Below are 19,775 nucleotides of genomic sequence, written 5' to 3' on the forward strand. Positions count from 1 at the left end.
TAGGTCTGTAAATTCAGTGGCTTCAGCATATAAGTGAAGGCTGTGCAGTACCTACTGTTTCCTTATTAACACATGCAGAATGCCTACTCCACGACTTATTCAAACTTTGCTATAATTTATGGCCACCTAATGAATATTAGTGACTTAACTGAATTGACTTAACTGTGAAATAATACTGTAAGTTATGACATAGGCCTAATATTATATTTATTCTCTATGTAAGATTTATACTAAGAGAAAATATCATTCCCTTTTTAATCTATAGATAGAGCTTAGAAAAGTTAAGTCGAAACTCTCTTTCTCTTAATATTCAGTATCCAGAAAGATATATCTACCTCTGGTTTGAATTAAACATCTTTGAAACTGAAAGGACTAATATACTGACCATTGTCTTTTCTAGATTTCACAGAGAGTTGTTTTAAAGAGTATTTGGAATAATTTTCCATAATCTAGCATGTCCCCTCAGCCATTCTTTTCCCCAGTTTTCTATCCAGTTTTCTCATATTACAGATTTTCCCTATTTTCCCTATTTTCCTATTGAGTCAACGTCATATGTCAATGAAAGTTAGCTCAGATATGTCCTTAAATGCTAAACACTAGTTTTAAAAAATAGAGTATATGAAACTAATGGTGATCTTATATGAAAAAAATAAATAAATATTCCGGAAAAGATCTGTTAAAAACTAAGGTGTTAACAGTAGCTACCTCTTGATATTAAAAGTGGGTTATTGAATGTGTTTTCTTGACCATTAGTTGCTGGTGAGGTTGCTGTCAATTTTCCCTATTTTAGTACTTCAGATAAGCTTTCTCCAAGGTCAAGGCTGCCATTTTTCTTCTTCCAATCACAGGAAACATCCCAGGACATTGAAGAATGGCAGATGATCGGAAAGATGAAGCAAAGGCGCCTCACTGGACCTCAGCTCAACTTACAGAGGCATCCGCCCAGCCACACCCACCGGAGATCAAGGATCAAGGTGGGGCAGGGGAGGGACTTGTCAGAAGCGCCAATGGATTCCCCTACAGAGAGGATGAAGAGGGCGCCTTTGGAGAACATGGGTCACAGGGCACCTACTCAAATACCAAAGAGAACGGAATCAACGGAGAACTGACCTCAGCTGACAGAGAAACAGCAGGTAACTAAGGGCTCTTCTGTCGCCAGTGCTTGCTCTGTGCTTTGACGTCTGTTTACACTTAAAGTGAATTAGTTTACAGCCCTGATCTTTCACTAGTGCCAGGACTGAAATTCCAGCCAGTCAAGGGAAATAGACACCAAAAGGAGAGAAAAATCATAGGAACTAGCCTGACATTCCCCCAGATCAGTTATATTCTCAGTCTTACCTCCTTTTTAATTTTTAATTTACTTTTGGCTGTGCCAAGCAGCTTGCAGGATCTTAGTTCTCCGACTGGGGATCAAACCCAGGGCCCTTACAGTGAAAGCTCAGAGTCCTAACCTCTGGACCACCAGGGAATTTCCATTTACCACCTTAATTTTAGTAGACAAATGGCTTGGTGTATGTGTGTTTTGCTAATAACTGTCAGCATTGTAAATCACTGAAAAAAAAACACAAAACACTTCACTAACTGAGATTCTCTTGAATGATACTGGGCTTAAATCTGATTAATTGATAAGAAGCACATTACTTTTTAGGGCAGGAAGGAATGTAGAGTCTGTCTCCCAGCTTTCAAAAAGGAAAAAAGAAAGGAAAACAGGACATGCATACACGGGAACCATTTAATACTTCTCTGGATAGCTTTTTAAGAACTAATATACAGATGCTTAAAGGATAATAGAATATAATTTAATCTTAAAGTGTAATTTCTACGACAAGTTTGTTGATGATATTGTCATTAATGGCTTAGAGAAACATTCAGTTCGGTTCAGTCGCTCAGTCGTGTCCGACACTTTTCTATCCCATGGACTGCAGCACATTAGTCTGCTCTATAATGTTCTTTACCATTATTTTCCTTTTCTCTGTAATTCAGAATTTAATGTGTTTGAAGACAGTAATTTGCAGACATGCTACTCCAAAAACAGTAAGTAAACTGCTAGTAAGAAAGGCTCTGTCTGCTTCAAGATCATTCCTTACTTATTCAAGGGTTAGTTTTCTACACTCAGTTGGTTAGCCACACATCCGCTGTACACTCAGTTCAAAAAATATATTTAAATTTTAATGGGCAAGTATGAAAGGCATTTCAAATAACTGAGGAGAAATTACATACATACATACATACATACATACATACATACATAGTGTGATTCTTTTCATTTAACAAAGTATGTTGAACATTTTCTACGTATAAGCTGTGCCAGGACGAGTGCAAAGAATGGGCTCTGAACTTCCCAGAGCAGTTGATCTAGTAGCACACATGAGACCTGTGTGTACAGCTAATTCAAATACAGAACACAGTACATTCAGTGCCACATGAGCGGTATAGAAAGGTAAAGCTGAAGAGGGGTTGTTTCCAAACCAAGGTCCCAAATCACGTACAGAAGCATCTTGAGGCTCCACAGCAGATGCACAAGAGTGTGGCAGAGTGTTTTTAAATACCCAGATGAAATTCTGTGATATTCAATAGCTGTCAAATACTGCATGAACTATTAATTTAAGATAGTTTGGTTTCAACATTAGGTCATACTACATTCTTCTTCATGATGTCCTGTCTCTTTGAAGCTGGGATTTTGCAGTCTTTTCAAGGTTGCTGTGATAAAAAAGCAAATACCCTGCAGAAATGTATGTGGAACAGGAAAAAGAGAGTGGCAGTGTCCAAGCTAATTCAAGGATTTGAAAAGCTGTCCAGTGCCCTATACACACCCATGTCCCATTAGTAAGAAATTGTGGTTAAGAATGAAATAAAAATACTATTTTTACTTTTCATGGTTACAGGGAAGATTAAATGAGGTAGAGTGTATAAAATAAATGACTCAAGAAATAGTGTCTGTACCATTGTTATTGTGATTATCAGTGGTGGTAGTTCTGTTCATATAGACAACAGGACACCCTCGATCAGGAACTATTTTTCTACAGTTAAGTGTAATACAGTTTGAAGAGAGTGCGACTTGGGTATCAGGAGCACTAACTGGGAAAATTTTGAAGCGATTGAGGCATGGCGAGTTGAGAACATGTTAGAAAAAAATGATTGTGGGAATAAAGGAGGTAATGTGAGAAACCAAGATTTTTCTCATCATTGGCCCCTGCACCAGTTGACATTATACCTCAAAGACTCAATAAATGTGTGTTGAGTGAGCAGTTGAGTGAATGATACAAAAAGAAGAAAGTTCTTTTCAAATTAATGGGGAAAGCTACTGAAAAGCCTTAGCTTTGTCTCTTGAACTCTCACCAGTTGACTCTCACTGACTATTATGGAGGCTTATTTATATACTCAAGAAAAAAATCACTTGTAGCGTGCTTGGTCAAGCAGGACAGAACCAATATCATTAACTATTTCATTTTTTCAATATCTTAATTAAGTATTTGAGAGCATCAGAAAAAAATCTATTTGTCAGGTCAGTGTGGCCTTGCCAGCTTCTTTGAGAAAATAACATAAATTAAAAGGAAACTAACAGATGGCTCAAGACCATCCAGAGTTAATTTTGAATTCAGCTTAACATATATCAAATGAATATTACATTACCTTTGGGACACTGATTATGTAAATTTTATATGTATATTCATAGTGACAAAGATTGTAAACAGTGATGTTTTCAGTCCAAACGATGATGTAACTTTAAACCAGCCTCCCTCCAGAGAAAAGACTGAGTATTGAATCCATCAGTCATCCACGTATGGAAGGCAGCAAGAGAGGAAAATGTGAATTGTTATCTTCTCATACCTACAGAGGATTTTTTCAGTGATAAGTTAATGTGCAATTAAATTTCTCTCCAAGTTCAGTTCAGTCGCTCAGTCGTGTCCGACTCTTTGCGACCCCATGAATCTCAGCACACCAGGCCTCCTTGTCCATCACCAATTCCCGGAGTTCACTCAAACTCACGTCCATCAAGTCAGTGATGCCATCCAGCCATCTCATCCTCTGTCGTCCCCTTCTCCTCCTGCCCCCAATCCCTCCCAGCATCAGAGTCTTTTCCAGTGAGTTAACTCTTCGCATGAGGTGTCCAAAGTACTGGAGTTTCAGCTTTAGCATCATTCCTTCCAAAGAACACCAAGGACTGATCTCCTTTAGAATGGACTGGTTGGATCTCTTTGCAGTCCAAGGCACTCTCAAGAGTCTTCTCCAACACCACAGTTCAAAAGCATCAATTCTTTGGCACTCAGCTTTCTTCACAGTCCAACTCTCACAACCATACATAACCACTGGAAAAACCATAGGCTTGACTAGACAGACCTTTGTTGGCAAAGTAATGTCTCTGCTTTTTAATATGCTATCTAGGTTGGTCATAACTTTTCTTCCAAGGAGTTAATGTCTTTTAATTTCATGGCTGCAGTCACCATCTGCAGTGATTTTGGAGCCCAAAAAATAAAGTCTGACACTTTCCACTGTTTCTCCATCTATTTCCCATGAAGTGATGGGACCAGATGCCATGATCTTTGTTTTCTGAATGTTGAGCTTTAAACCAACCTTTTCACTCTCCTCTTTCACTTTCATCAAGAGGCTTTTTAGTTCCTCTTCACTTTCTGCCATAAGGGTGGTATCATCCGCATATCTGAGGTTATTGATATTTCTCCCAGCAATCTTGACTCCAGCTTGTGCTTCTTCCAGGCCAGCGTTTCTCATGATGTACTCTGCATATAAGTTAAATAAGCAGGGTGACAATATACAGCCTTGAAAAACTCCTTTTCCTATTTGGAACCAGTCTGTTGTTCCAGGTCCAGTTCTAACTGTTGCTTCCTGACCAGCATATAGGTTTCTCAAGAGGCAGGTCAGGTGGTCTGGTATTCCCCCATCTCTTTCAGAATTTTCCACAGTTTCTTGTGATCCACACAGTCAAAGGCTTTGGCATAGTCAATAAAGCAGACTTTATATAGACTCCAAACTTTAGCTTAATAAAATAATAAATTATATTATTGATGGCTTATATGTAATTGTTCCACAAATTGCAAACAAAAATCATCCCCAGTAAAAAAGGAATATTCTTTAATCTTAGATATGATCTTTAAAAATGCTATCCTTTGATGATAGAGACCATTGATTGAGCAGGCATTATATTTTGAGGTGATTATTTGAGTGAGGACCAAGTTATATATTACCCCACTCTTTCATCATTTCGTGTAATCTATCAGTATACTGCAGTTTCTCCTATATGGATGTTTTTCAGGATGTTGCAAACAGGAAACATTTCCCATGACATCCTGAGCTGTCTGTTACAATGTCCAGATCATGGCTGATCAAAGCCAAAGATCTTTCTTTTACTTTCCTTTTCTTCTACTTTCATTCTTAGAAATAAATCTTTTGCTCAACATTGTTTATTCATATCTATAAACAAGATCACATAATAAATGAATTGCAGTCATCAACTCTCCTTCCTCTTTCCTTCATCAGAGGACACTTACTTTAACCAAAGGGCTGCCTCATTCTCTCTCATCCACCCCTTTCAGTGTTCACCTTCATGTCTGGACCATAATAACTTTTTAATTTTTGAAGGTGCAAGGCCATAGTCAGCTTACTTTTGATCTTATGCACTAAGATGGTGGGGGAGGAAGCAGCGGGGAGGGGTTGCACAGAAAATGCTGGAAGGAAATAACACTTTGTATTTAATTTACAACTTACTCGTCTAGATTTTTGTCTCTTTCCTTACAATTTAAAGCTAATCCATAGAAAGGTAGATAGAATTATACTCACCTAGTATCACATAACTTTTTACTTTAAGAATTTTTCTTATATTTTCTTATTAAAGTGTCATTTTTAGAAGTCATGCCTAAAACAACAGAAGAGAAACCATAGAAAATCCATGAAAAACGGGCCACTTAGGAAAGTTATTGTTATTGATAAGTGAATACAACATAATTCTGAAACAAGTCATTTTTAAATCATTTTCCACCATGGTTAATAAGAATAAAGGCTTGTAATAAACCCTTCTTCTCTTTTCCACCTTATCTTTAATGAGGAAAGCAAACAAAATGCATTTCAGTCCCCACAGAGTTTCGACTCTGGGTGATAATTAGGAGTCTCATATTTAAGCTTCGTATTTGTAGGTGATGCTCAAATGCACATTACAATTTATATCAAGATAACATCTGGGCTTCCCAGGTGGCAGTGGTGAAAGAATCCACCTGCCAATGCAGGAAATGCAAGAGACGCAGGTGCAGTCCCTGGGTCGGGAAGATCCCTTAGTGTAGGAAATGGCAACCCACTCCAGTATTCTTGCCTGGGAAATTCTATGGATAAAGGACCCTGGTGGGCTACAGTCCATGGAGTTGCAAGGAGTCAGAAAGAACTGAGTGATTGAATACGCAATATGCAAGACAACATCCAGATAACTAAATATTATCTTGTAAGATGACCTCTCATATTTCTCCTATTTATGGGTTTAGTGACCCATGCAGGATACTTGGCTAAAGCCAGCACACAGGTCTGCTTTATGGGGCCGTGCTCCTTCCACTGCCCCGTGCAGCTAGATGCCCAGCAGCAACAATAACCAGTCATAGCCAGAGACAGTTCTTCCATTGCAGAACAGTCACATCCATGTGCCTTTCAGCATGACGGCAAATTTATTCCCAGTTTTCAGCTTGAATGGAGAAAGAAAGGCAATTCTGAGATGTTTACAGATGCCAAAACTTTGAAGTATTTAAAATCACACTTTTTAAGTGATTTTGACTATTCTGAGGTACAATGCTTTGAACATTGGTTAAAATAAAAAACAGCAGTCACAGTGTAAAGTGCCTTTGTGATTATCATAAGTCACTGCCAGGTCTCTTTTTGAGTAAATTTGAAGATTAAAGGTCAGTCCTTCGGCAAACTACCCCTTGATTTCCCAAGGGTTGCAGTGTTTCTCCAGCATTTCTGGGGCATTTCTCCAGGTCTGCTCCCATCAAAGCAGTGAGATCTGTAAAACCCTTCTGGGTTATCACAGTCACTTTTTCCAGAGCTTTCCAATGGAGATGCATCTTCTAAAGCTCAACGTGCCCTTTCACATCCTCCTGATTCAAGCAGCCCAGTCATGAACATGCTTGAATATCTAAGTTTTTTGTTGCTGAAATTATAAATTTCAGATTGAAAATGCATAGTGGAGAAAAGGGTTATCAGCAGTCACAAGCAAAAATCTGAATATACCTCTACACTTCTCTCTCTCCCTTTCTAATCTTAGAAACTTTTAATCTGCATTTTCTCACCCCATATTCCCCTCCCTCCATTCCCACATTTTAGATATAATGGTAGGAATCACCATCCCATTTAAACTATGGTATATTATACATAATATATATTAATGCACACAGAGCAAAATAGTGCAGAACCATTTCTCATGTGAAGTGACTGAAGCCGGCCCCACCACCCCTGAAGGCAAATAAATAGGCTGGCCTAACAATACAAAAGGTTGCAGATTTTCCTTTCCTTGTTGCCATGCCAACCACTCATTGCTCTGGCTGCCATTTCCCCAAGCTCCGCAGAGGAGTGTGCAGAGCAGTTATTTAGCATTCAGGGTGGATCTGCAGAAAAGCACACGGCCTCACTGCAAAGTGTCTGCACCTGGCGGCGCCGATGGACAAGGACAGAAAATGGGGATCTTTGCAATGTTTTCCTTCGAAAGGTTGGGCATCTGGGTCTAGAAAAAAGTGAGAAAGACAAGAATTGCTAGAAAAGGCATGAGGTTTGTATTTGTCACGTTTGCTTTGTCCTCTGTGCTCTCTATACTGTTTGAAGCAGGTTTGGAGTATTAGCTTCAATCATATGTGACTTGCCTTGTTGGAAAATAGAAGGCGATCTGAACCTAATTGGGGGCTGTCTTACCTGGACTTTATAGTGAAGAACAGCCTCTCAACCTTGGTAAGGTTGCTTGCTTATAGCAGATATTGCTAAATACAGCTTAAAATGTTTTACAAATTAGAAGAAAAGATAGGTACCAGATACAGTTGTTTATTTAAATGTGCAACTGTAGGTAGTTCTTTCTATAAAAGAATTACCTTGTATCTTTCTTTGCTCTTCAGCCAGAATCTTAGAGAGGAATGTGATTGTTTGAAGCCAGTAATTATGAATCAGAATTTAAGGAAAACTTGGTTTCTCTTGACTCCTTTTAATTAAACGCAGTGACTCAACAAATAAAACCCATGATTTTATTCCTTGGAATTTTAATTGCCTACAAACAGTTCAAGTGGTGAAGAGTAAGGCTTGATCTAATGTAATATAATATAATACTTAAAAATTAAGATTAATTTGCATATGCATTTGCAATGTATGTTCCCAATATATGTTCCCATACTCCCATGTATGTTCCTCCAGAAAATTCCTCCCATGCACTTGTGGAAATCATTCTCGTTTCTTTATTGTCTTGTTTTGGGTTAAAGTCAGAACTACATCATAGACACTAATATATATATATATACACACACACACACACACACACATACACACACACATATATATAATTCTCTTTGGTCCACTGACACTTTGAAAAATTATTGTTTGAATTTGAATCTTAATGCAACAGATTTGAGCTAAGGAGAGTTCAGAACTGCTTATAAAAATTACTCTTTCTTGTTTCTAGCTATAAATATAATTTAATAGCATTGTATTTTTCACTTGAGCCTTTCTCATAATACTATATTTTTTTCAAGACCTTATTAAATTTTCTCCTAATTTGCTACCACATTGTATCATCATATTTTTCTTTCAGTGTATCCCAATGATTTGAGGTTTTTTTAAAATCTACATTTAGAGAAGATTTCTAAACAGTTCATAAAATCTTTTTTGTTTGTACTGAATAGGTGACAATAATCAGCCATGGAAGCCAGTCTACCTGATTTTTTTTTTTTTTTTTTGGACCCTCTAAGCCTATGTTTCGGTGAGGATTATGCATGACCTTTATATGTCCCTTGTTCAATTGCTAAGAATTCTCTCCTCCCAGAAAATAAAAGAGAAAAACCTTAATAGTAATTTGGAACAAATAAATTAATATCTGGAGAATATTCTTCATCAGTCACTAAGGTGTGTTTTTGAAAAGTATGAGATATATATATAAATTTGATTATATTGCTTGCATATACCTGAGAAAAATGTCTGTCACTGTATACCAAATATCCCCTTGAGGGTTGGCTTCAGGTTTGGTTTTATCGCTACTGGGAGGTTAGTAGGTCAGGGAGTACCTAGCAGTCAACACCTCCCTCTTGTCTCCCCAAGCTACTTGAGATGAACCGACTTTCTGCTTCTATGTATCAAGCCCTCTCATTCCCTCACACTTCACTGCACCTTAGCACATTACATAAAGCACTGCTTTGATTGTCAGGGGAGTCTGGAAATTCATACCAGGAGCGGATGAACAGAACAACGGGTGCAGCATTGCAGACCTGGTAGTTTAAGCATGATCTGACTTGACATCATGAGTCCTGAGGGGGAAAGGACACCAAACCGCCCAGTGCCCTCCCTCTGTGTGACTCGCCTTACTTACTCCCTCAGCCTTACTCGCTGATGAGCAGACAAAGAGGGAAGCATAGGTTCTAGGCTCTCACGGCAGCATTTAACAAGTATGCAAATACTAGGTAATGCTAGTATGCAAATGTTAGAAAGGAGAGTTAAATGTCCACTTTTACAATTGATTTTATCAATGCTCAAACTTCAGAAAACATTAGGCAAAATGGGTACTAAGGGAGCAATCAACACATGATTCAGAGAAAAATCTTGTGTAACAGAGATGATTCAGCCTCAGCACCCTGAAAATTAGATTCAATATTTTCAGTCCAGGTTTTGTGTTTGGAAACAAAGGTCAAGGTAAGGCTGGGAGCTGAGCACCTCTGATTCTTGCATAAGTAACTCCAGCATGAGTAGTCAATTCTCTATTTGAACTAACAGTGTTCTCTTTTGCAAACCTAGTTAATTTGCCCAAGCAATCTGCTCTGGTTTCATTCACATGCTGCATCATGAAACAAGTGACAAAGGACTCATTTGAAAGGGTACATGCAACAGAAGAGATTATCAGAAATCCATGATCAAAGGTCCAGAGCTGATTCATTTTATTCTCTCAAGTGAATCTCTTCCTCTTTCAAATACCTCTGTGTGCCATCTTATGTCTTGCTAATAGCCCTGGGTGTTCATTGGAAGGACTGACGCTGAGGCTGAAACTCCAATACTTTGGCCACCTCATGCAAAGAGTTGACTCACTGGAAAAGACTGATGCTGGGAGGGATTGGGGGCAGGAGAAGGGGACGACAGAGGATGAGATGGCTGGATGGCATCACCAACTCGATGGACGTGAGTTTGGGTGAACTCCGAGAGTTGGTGATGGACAGGGAGGCCTGGTGTGCTGTGATTCATGGGGTCGCAAAGGGTCGGACATGACTGAGCAACTGAACTGAACTGAATAGCATTGATCATAAGTGTTTTGAGGTGGAAGCTGTGCTTCATTCATCTCCATGTTCCTTCTGACATATAATGTAATGCTTATACTCCATCAGTTCAGTTCAGTTCAGTCGCTCAGTCATGTCCGACTCTTTGCGACCCCATTAAATGTATATAAATATATATCAAAATATATAATTATATTTATTCACTCAAAGGTTAACCTTCAATTCTTTCTGAAACACTGAATCCTTTCTGAAACAAGGAAGAGAAACAAGCAAATAAATTAATAAACGTGTGCATCTGTGCATGTGTGCATGTCTACAGACTGGCATCCCTTTGTAGTAAAGTTCAGTTCAGTTCAGTTGCTCAGTCATGCCCAACTCTTTGCGACCCCATGAATCGCAGCACGCCAGGCCTCCCTGTCCATCACCAAGTCCCGGAGTTCACTCAGACTCATGTCCATCGAGTCAGTGATGCCATCCAGCCATCTCATCTTTTGTCATCCCCTTCTCCTCCTGCCCCCAATCCCTCCCAGCATCAGAGTCTTTTCCAATGATTCAACTCTTCGCATGAGGTGTCCAAAGTACTGGAGTTTCAGCTTCAGCATCATTCCTTCCAAAGAAATCCCAGGGCTGATCTCCTTCAGAATGGACTGGTTGGATCTCCTTGCAGTCCAAGGGACTCTCAAGAGTCTTCTCCAACACCACAGTTCAAAAGCATCAATTCTTCTGTGCTCAGCTTTCTTCACAGTCCAACTCTCACAACCATACATGACCACTGGAAAAACCATAACCTTGACTAGACGGACCTTAGTCAGCAAAGTAATGTCTCTGCTTTTCAACATGCTATCTAGGTTGGTCATAACTTTTCTTCCAAGGAGTAAGCGTCTTTTAATTTCATGGGTGTGGTCACCATCTGCAGTGATTTTGGACCCCCCCCAAAAATAAAGTCTGACACTGTTTCCACTGTTTCCCCACCTATTTCCCATGAAGTGATGGGACCAGATGCCATGATCTTCATTTTCTGAATGTTGAGCTTTAAGCCAACTTTTCACTCTCCTCTTTTACTTTCATCAAGAGGCTTTTGAGTTCCTCTTCACTTTCTGCCATAAGGGTGATGTCATCTGCATATCTGAGGTTATTGATATTTCTCCCGGCAGTCTTGATTCCAGCTTGTGCTTCTTCCAGGCCAGCGTTTCTCATGATGTACTCTGCATATAAGTTAAATAAGCAGGGTGACAATATACAGCCTTGATGTACTCCTTTTCCTATTTGGAACCAGTCTGTTGTTCCATGTCCAGTTGTAACTATTGCTTCCTGACCTGCATACAGATTTCTCAAGAGGCAGGTCATGTGGTCTGGTATTCCCATCTCTTTCCGAATTTTCCACAGTTTCTTGTGATCCACACAGTCAAAGGCTTTGGCATAGTCAATAAAGCAGAAATAGATGTTTTTCTGGAACTCCTTTGCTCTTTCCATGATCCAGTGGATGTTGGCAATTTGATCTCTGGTTCCTCTGCCTTTTCAAAAACCAGCTTGAACGTCTGGAAGTTCATGGTTCACGTATTGCTGAAGCCTGGCTTCGAGAATTTTGAGCATTACTTTACTAGCATGTGAGATGAATGCAATTGCGCAGTAATTTGAGCATTCTTTGGCACTGCCTTCTTAGGGATTGGAATGAAAACTGACCTTTTCCAGTCCTGTGGCCACTGCTGACTTTTCCAAATTTGCTGGCATATTGAGTGCAGCACTTTCACAGCATCATCTTTCAGGATTTGAAATAGCTCAACTGGAATTCCATCACCTCCAGTAGCTTTGTTCGTAGCGATGCTTTAGTTGGTGCTAATAAATATTTTGGAAAGTGAGATGAAGAGAGATCCTGAAACTATCACAACACTATAAATCAGCTATACCCCAATACAAAATTAAAAGTTCAGAAAAAAAAGAAAAAAAAAGGAAGAGAGAAAGTATTCATGTTCAATTTTGAGAATGGAAATTACATAAACAAAATAGGGCTACAAAAGCTTTGAATATATTTGTGTAAATATTGTGTAAGCAACATATTTGTGAGAAAGATGATGTTAGGAATATTGGAACTAAAGAGGCAGATGGAGGAACATGGGAGGAGGCTGGATTCAGAGTAAAGACTGTAGAAGTGTTGACTAGCTCAATCAAGTTGGAATTTTGAAATACTGTTGTAAAGAGAGTATCATGGAGGGATATAGCAGAAGACTTGTTATGTTCTGCAAATGGGAGGGAAGATTTGGAGTGAAGAAAACATATCTTTGACATAAGATAGAAGTAAGACATCTGATTAGAAATACAATCTTGATGATGAAAACACCGAAACTGGGAAGAATATAAAAAATCAGGATATATGACCTTTCTGAGACACATCCATAATCTAACAGCTAAGAAGTACACAGATTAGACAACTTTTCTTGTTCATTCTTGCAAAATAGAGTCTGATGTAAGAGTTGGCCTCAATAGAAAATGATACTGAAATATCCTGCAAACAGAACTCTAAAATGCACACCTTTGTTGATCTTCTGGCTTTAAGGAAAAGATTGCCTCACTACTATAAATCAGAAGGCCACATAAATTTCATTTCTGACAAATGGACAAACTGAATCTTAAAGAAAATGGATGCTCTAAGTCATAGACTTAATTATACTTCATTAAAGGAATATACTAGTATTGTCTTGGAGAGATGTTATATATCCTACTTTTGAAGGTCAATCTAATTAGTATATCACCAATGTTCTTTTACACTGCTTCATCTTTGAGTCTATAAAATTACTTGAAAATGATAAGTTCTTAGGTAATAAACAGCACTTCCCTATTGAATAACAGGGATATTTATTCACTAATTTTAGGAAAAATGTTTCAGTTTCAATCAGACACACTTCTCTAGTTTTCTTATTTTAAAAAATCTTAAAAGCTGCATGTAATTGAAGATTTTCTTTCCTTTTTGACATATTAAAATAAAAGATGCTCACATTTACATTTTCTAATTTTAATTATTTCAGTATTTAAAGGACAGTATTTAATTAAACTAGTTAATTTTATAAGCAGTTTTTAAAATGAATCAGTTCTTTGGATACTTTTTTCTCCTTGTTGCATTTCCATGCTACTGTTCTTTATCTTAAGCTAAAGTGTAGGATTTTTTTCTTTGAAATTTATCTATTGGTTTTTTGAAAAATCAAGATTTGTGACTAAAGTTTTGGAAAGATTGGAATAAACCTGTTCTCCTGAGAGCTTTACCAGAATTGATTTTTCTCCAAAAAAAAAAAAAAAATTGCACTAACTTGGCCTGTCTCACAAAGCATGTAAGACAGTTCTTCCAGGCCAGTTGTCATCCAGTTCATCTGTCTTGATTGTAGTGAAAAAAAAAAAAAAAAGAAAAGAGAAATGAGTTTGAAGCAAGTACAGATGCCACTTTCAAAAGTCGCATTTTAGGAGAGGAAGTTCGTTCAGTCAGGATAACAATGTTCTCTGTCCTGTTGAAAATATTTGGCATCCCACCTTTGACAGTTTTAAGTATGATATATCACCTTTGGCACCTACAGTTTGCAAGTATTTCTAGAGGTATGCTTGCTATCAGTGAGACCCTCTACACAAAAGAGATATAGATTGAGATAAGTAAACAACACTGAAGCAAAATCATCAATGTAAAATTTTATTTCAACAGATAATTAGAGCGTATTTTCTAAAATAGTATTTGTATGTTATTTGTAAATTTCTGAAGATTACTTTGAAATTACTATTAATTGGTTTTGTTTATCTTAACATAAACTTTTTGTATCCCATAGTTGGAGAGAAATTCATTTAATAGGATGTTTCATGGAATGCATTAATCAATCCAGAATACAAAGGATATTTTTATTCTAGAATAATTTTTGGCATAAATTTTTAAATTCTATTTGTCTTTGCTTTTTACTATCATAATAGTATAAATATGTTAGACTTGACACTTGTTTTCTAACTTAAAAAAATTATTTTCTTATTTGCAAATTCTCTTGATTTTGCTACTCAGAACCCTGGAAAAGATCCTTAACTATCAACAGTTTTGCTTTTTGGAATTTTTCCAAAGAAACAGTCCTCCTTATCTTATATTATGGTTGAGCTCTAGTTAACAAACATTATTAAAGACTAAAAGAAGGATGACTCAAAATTATCTCTTTCTCATTTTTTGTTTTCTGTCATAGCATTTTAGTTTTCAGAATTTCATAATGTAATTAATTCCACTGTCCCTTTTCCTGCAGTATAATTGAAACATGGTTCTCAGGTTATATATATTCAGTTATAATTTGTAATGATAAAGAATTACCATATGTACTTAGTGACTTAAAAGTCTGCCTAGTCCTTTCAGGACTGATATAAAGAGAACATTTGTGAACAACATTTTATATAACTCCAGTGCTAAAAATAAAATAGGCAGTTGTAAAACAGAAACACTTCAAATACTTACATTTCATGAGAGACTAAGAAGAATCAAATAAGGTGGATGCTGTATATTATTATTTACACATTCATTCTTAGAACTATGTTAGGACTAGAGGCTTAAGCAAACTAATTACACAGAAGTCATGTTGGTCTATCTGTTTGCTGATTGAAGGTACACTATGATGTACTGTGACAAAAGCAATCTTCCCACCATGTAGTTCCTAAATTCTGTAGGATTCTAGGTCACAGGCCTCCAAAGATTGAAAATTATTACCTTGGGGATGAGATGGAGCCAACAAAATGTAGCTAAGCTGTTGATTTTTACCTTTTTATTGTAACAGTTTTTCCCTAGATGAAATCTTTCAGTTTATAGAGGTAACTGGTAAAGACTCTTCCTGATATATAGAGCACTTACACTTTAAAACTTTGCTCAATGGTTTCTTTCTTTTTTGGAATCTAGAGTGTTTTTCCATTTTTTCTTTGTGTTCTCTGTCTCAGACATTCCTGGATTTGCAACTGTAGAAACAATAATTTCCCCGTATGAAATCTTAGACCTGTGCTGGTGCCCAAGTCTTTTGAGGTACCAAAAACAGATAAAACTTTGAAGACACAGATAGACCTTTATGTGCATGAATGCTGGCACATGCATAGATTCACACACACACATACACACGCACATGTGCAAGTGCTGTTCTGCACACACAGTACATTTTGTGTTGTTTATCATGCAGTTACTCTAAGGATGAGTTTTTTCAATCTCTCTTGGTTGTATTGATATTTCATCTCTTCATTAATGTTATTAATAATGTCTCCTTCTACATTCCTTTGTGTGATATGCTCAAGACAATACAGACAGTAATCCAATTTATCTCAAGTCTACAAGGAGTAGTACAGTTTTAATGGTTTTGACAAAATGCAAAACCTGAGCATTACAAGGCTCTAAAAGCATTTTATCAGTTCCCTCAGTGCCTTAATTATTGTACTCAATTTATTGATATTAAACAGTTTGAAATTTTCAGAGAGCCATATTCCCCAAGACATTTCTTTCCCAAATTAATTTAGAATCAATAAAATATTGCAAGCTGATTTAATTAGTAAATGTTTACTATATGAAATACAAACAACACTACAAATATGCACATATTACTACATTTAGATCCTCCAATACCACCAACAGCACAAACCTTTAATTAGAATATATAATTATTAAGCTAAGCCATCTTTGCTTGCTATATTTCTTCTGCTGTACCCTTAAAACCTGAAGTTAAATTTTCCAGTAGGTACTGTTTTTGATTGGTGCTTTGCCTTTCTAATTACTTTTGGTTCCATATATGTTGTTCTTAACTTGCAATATCCTTCTACTGATAACCATCTTAATTTACAAAGACTTTTCCCTTTGAGTAAATTACACATTAGGCCAATTCTATCCAAGTTCTAAGAACTTCATTTGAGTAGATTAAATTGGCCATCTAAATAAGATTATGGATTCAAGCACATAGGTTGAAATAGGGAGAAAAGAGAAAGAGGGAAAATTCTCCTATAGTCATACACTGTACTCCTAATCCTAGTCCAAGTGGTTGCAAATGCCTTTCAGAAGAGGACCATGTGTGTGACTGTGAATGCATAGATCAGCCAAAATCTGTGGCCCTTACTAGAAAAATCTTAAAAAACAAACAAACCAAAAAAAAAAAAAAAAACCATGTTCTTCAATGAGATTGTCCCACTTTCCAGTACAGTTTAAATATAGGAACACCTTCTCTTGCTCATCTTCATGGCCTTGGTAACGACTAAGCATAGTTACATCATCTGGAGTGGGTACAATATAGCTTAAACTTAAGCATAGTTACATCATCTGGAGTGGGCACAATATAGCTTAAACTTAAGCACCTCTCAGAATGAACTTTGTGCAGTCATGATTCCTCATCTTAAATGCATTTTACTCCATAAACTAACATTACTGCAAAGGCGTTTTCCCTCATAAATTTATCCTTGTTTTAGTCAGTAAATCTTTGGAATTCATCTTTGAAGGAAAAAGCTGGTACGCAGAGATCTACAGCTGTCGTGTTGGCCAGGTGGCTAGGGTGACCCTTTGAGATCAATGGGAATCTGATTAGGAAGGGATATGCCAATGCTGGCCTCTTTAATAAGTGCTAAGGTGCCAGAGAAACAAACAAAACCACCACCACAACAAAAACCAATCTGCTCTTTTAATTTCCTTCATCAACAGTTGATCATGGGTAACAGCTTCAGAGAGACCATTCACTCTCCAAATTAAGCTGGAGCAGAGGCAAGGAACTTTCCTTCTTTCCCTGTTTTTATGAATTTATCTAGGGTATTTGTTTAGCCGAGCACTTCGAACACAGTGCTTTCCTTGTTGACTAGTTTCCATCAGCAGCAGCAATTAGCTTCAGTTTCCTAGGCAACCATTCTCTACCCCACTGAGAAAAACCTTTTCTTGACAGGAGCATTCTGTCTAAAATTGTTTTGTTTTCCTTCTTTCACAAGTGTACGGTAGGCTTACTTGTCATTTCTTTTAACATAGCGCTATTATACTTATTATTCTTAAAAGCAAAAACACTTTCTGGCTTTTATATTCCATATGGTTGAATTTATTGTCAACATCTCTTACTTTTCTCTTAACCTGAAAGAAATCAACAAAAATATATTCTCAGGCATATGCCAACTTGCTTGGATGTTTTTTGTTCACAGTGTAATCAGTGAGCCTTTACATATTCAAGTAATCTCAGCTGGTTGTGATGAAAACCCAAAAGGTACACATTAAAAATCAGACTCTTTGTATACCAACAATGTCAGATGTTGCTCAGAACCAGGTTGGAATTGTCAGGGCCACTGAGAAAGTTTCAGCTCCATTGTTTATAAATCAAACAAACAATATTGATAGATCAGTATAACAAAATAACTAAACCGAAAATAGGTGCTAGAAACAGGGCCTGACACTGGCAACAGAATTTGATGTGATAAAATAATGTGACCAGAAGTGCATAGTGGTGTAGCTTGAATCAGCATCATGGAAAAAACTGGAGGATTGCAAACTGACTGTAAGTTGGTTGAATATCCCTGGGTCGGAAATATCCCCTGGAGAAGGAAATGGCAACCCACTCCAGTACTCTTGCCTGGGGAATCCCATGGACAGAGGAGCCTTGTCACAGAAGAGTTGGACACAACTTAGCGACTGAACAACAGCAACATGGTATAAGGATAGAGTAAAATTTACCTTGTCGTTTTAGTTTCGAGAATAACTGGCAGGAGCCTGATACAGTCTGTTAGACAATGACCCAAAATTCAAGCAAGAAGGTACTCACTGGGAAAAACAACAGAATTGTCCTAATGTATGACAGAAACTGTCGGTCTTTACCTACATTTTGTCAGTCAAATGATGATAGTAGACTTGACGATAACAAAACTGTGAGTGTGATTTAAATAGTAATATAATTTAAATAAGCACTTTATATATATATGTATATATATGTATTTCATTTAGTTGTCCCAATATACCAAAAGATGAATATCACTTCAGTTCCCCTTTTTAGATGGGGAAACTGAAGCTTAGAGAGAGTATTTACTTGCAGTTATTAAGAGCTAAAGACAAGGCTTGATTCCAGATTTTTTGACACCAGAATCTGCTGCTGTTGCTAAGTCGCTTCAGTCATGTCCGACTCTGTGCGACTCCATAGATGGCAGCCCACCAGGCTCCCCCATCCCTGGGATTCTCCAGGCAAGAACACTGGAGTGGGTTGCCATTTCCTTCTCCAATGCATGAAAGTAAAAAGGGAAAGTGAAGTCACTCAGTCGTGTCCGACTCTTTGCGACCCCATGGACTGCATCCTACCAGGCTCCTCTGTCCACGGGATTTTCCAGGCAAGAGTACTAGAGTGGGGTGCCATTGCCTTCTCTGCACCAAAATCTACTATGATATAAAATATCTGTACTACATTGATATAAATCAAAATGATATTCTAATGAGACAGTAAATTGCCTTTATCCATGATTTTGCTAGTTTTCCAACTTGGAAAATATGTTACTGTGTGGAATATATAATATTGACAGGAAATAGAAGTGCCTAGTGTAGCAACTTGTTTAATAACCTTGTATTGCAATATGTTTATTCATTATGTAGGAGAATATAAGTAGCTTAGCATCATATCTCCAAGGTATTATCAAGTAGGTTTCTGTGGATGAGAGCATGTCTCAGTTTCTTATACCTATTTACTTCCGTTGGTGGTATATGCTTCCACCAATAGATTTACCCAATAACAAAAATAAACATGCTTTCCAGAATTCAGTTCAGCCTCCTGAGGACTGCTTTGATCCTCTTGTGAATACCAACCCCACGTCTGTTATTCAGAATATGTTTACAAGACGGACTTCACTTTTTTACCTGTAGCTGTTTATCTCTATATTGATGATACAGTGTCACCTTTTGCTCTATTACCTGGGTTTTATCTTTAAATCCTTTATTTTATGTAAGCCTATAAGCAGTGGCACCTACTTCAGTACTCTTGCCTGGAAAATCCCAGGGATGGAGGAGCACAGTAGGCTAAAGTCCATGGGGTCTCAAAGAATTGGACACGACTCAGCGACTTCACTTTCACTTTTCATAAGCAATAACATTATTTAAAGGTTATAAAACGGATTTGTTTTAAAGAAGTTACTTTTAATGTTTTCAGTCTAGCTGATTTTTAGACAGATCATTTATCAGATTAGTTCCAAGTTATCCATTCATTTTGCTTAGGCATGACAAGACTTTATGGCCACATCATGAGCTATTCTTGTATTAGTTATAAAAACATAATGACAACTGCTGGTAAAATTATACCAAGTTAATATTCAAGTACTGGTTGAAAGGTTTTCACTGAAATTCTA

General features: G+C 37.3%; 1 protein-coding gene across 50 annotated transcripts in view; it reads left to right on the forward strand.

Moving 5' to 3' along the window:
* The window catches only part of MAP2 (microtubule associated protein 2), a 300,076-nt gene that overhangs the window by 220,676 nt on the left and 59,625 nt on the right, over positions 1-19,775 (forward strand). For all 50 annotated transcript variants that reach the window (XM_060410370.1, XM_060410374.1, XM_042244123.1 and 47 more), the window contains one exon: positions 849-1,133. In XM_060410370.1, coding sequence (XP_060266353.1) covers positions 872-1,133 — 262 coding nt within the window. In that variant the 5' untranslated portion in view covers positions 849-871. The remainder of the gene's footprint in view (positions 1-848; positions 1,134-19,775) is intronic.

The sequence above is a fragment of the Ovis aries genome, chromosome 2 (assembly GCF_016772045.2).
Source record: "Ovis aries strain OAR_USU_Benz2616 breed Rambouillet chromosome 2, ARS-UI_Ramb_v3.0, whole genome shotgun sequence".
Lineage (NCBI taxonomy): Eukaryota > Metazoa > Chordata > Mammalia > Artiodactyla > Bovidae > Ovis > Ovis aries.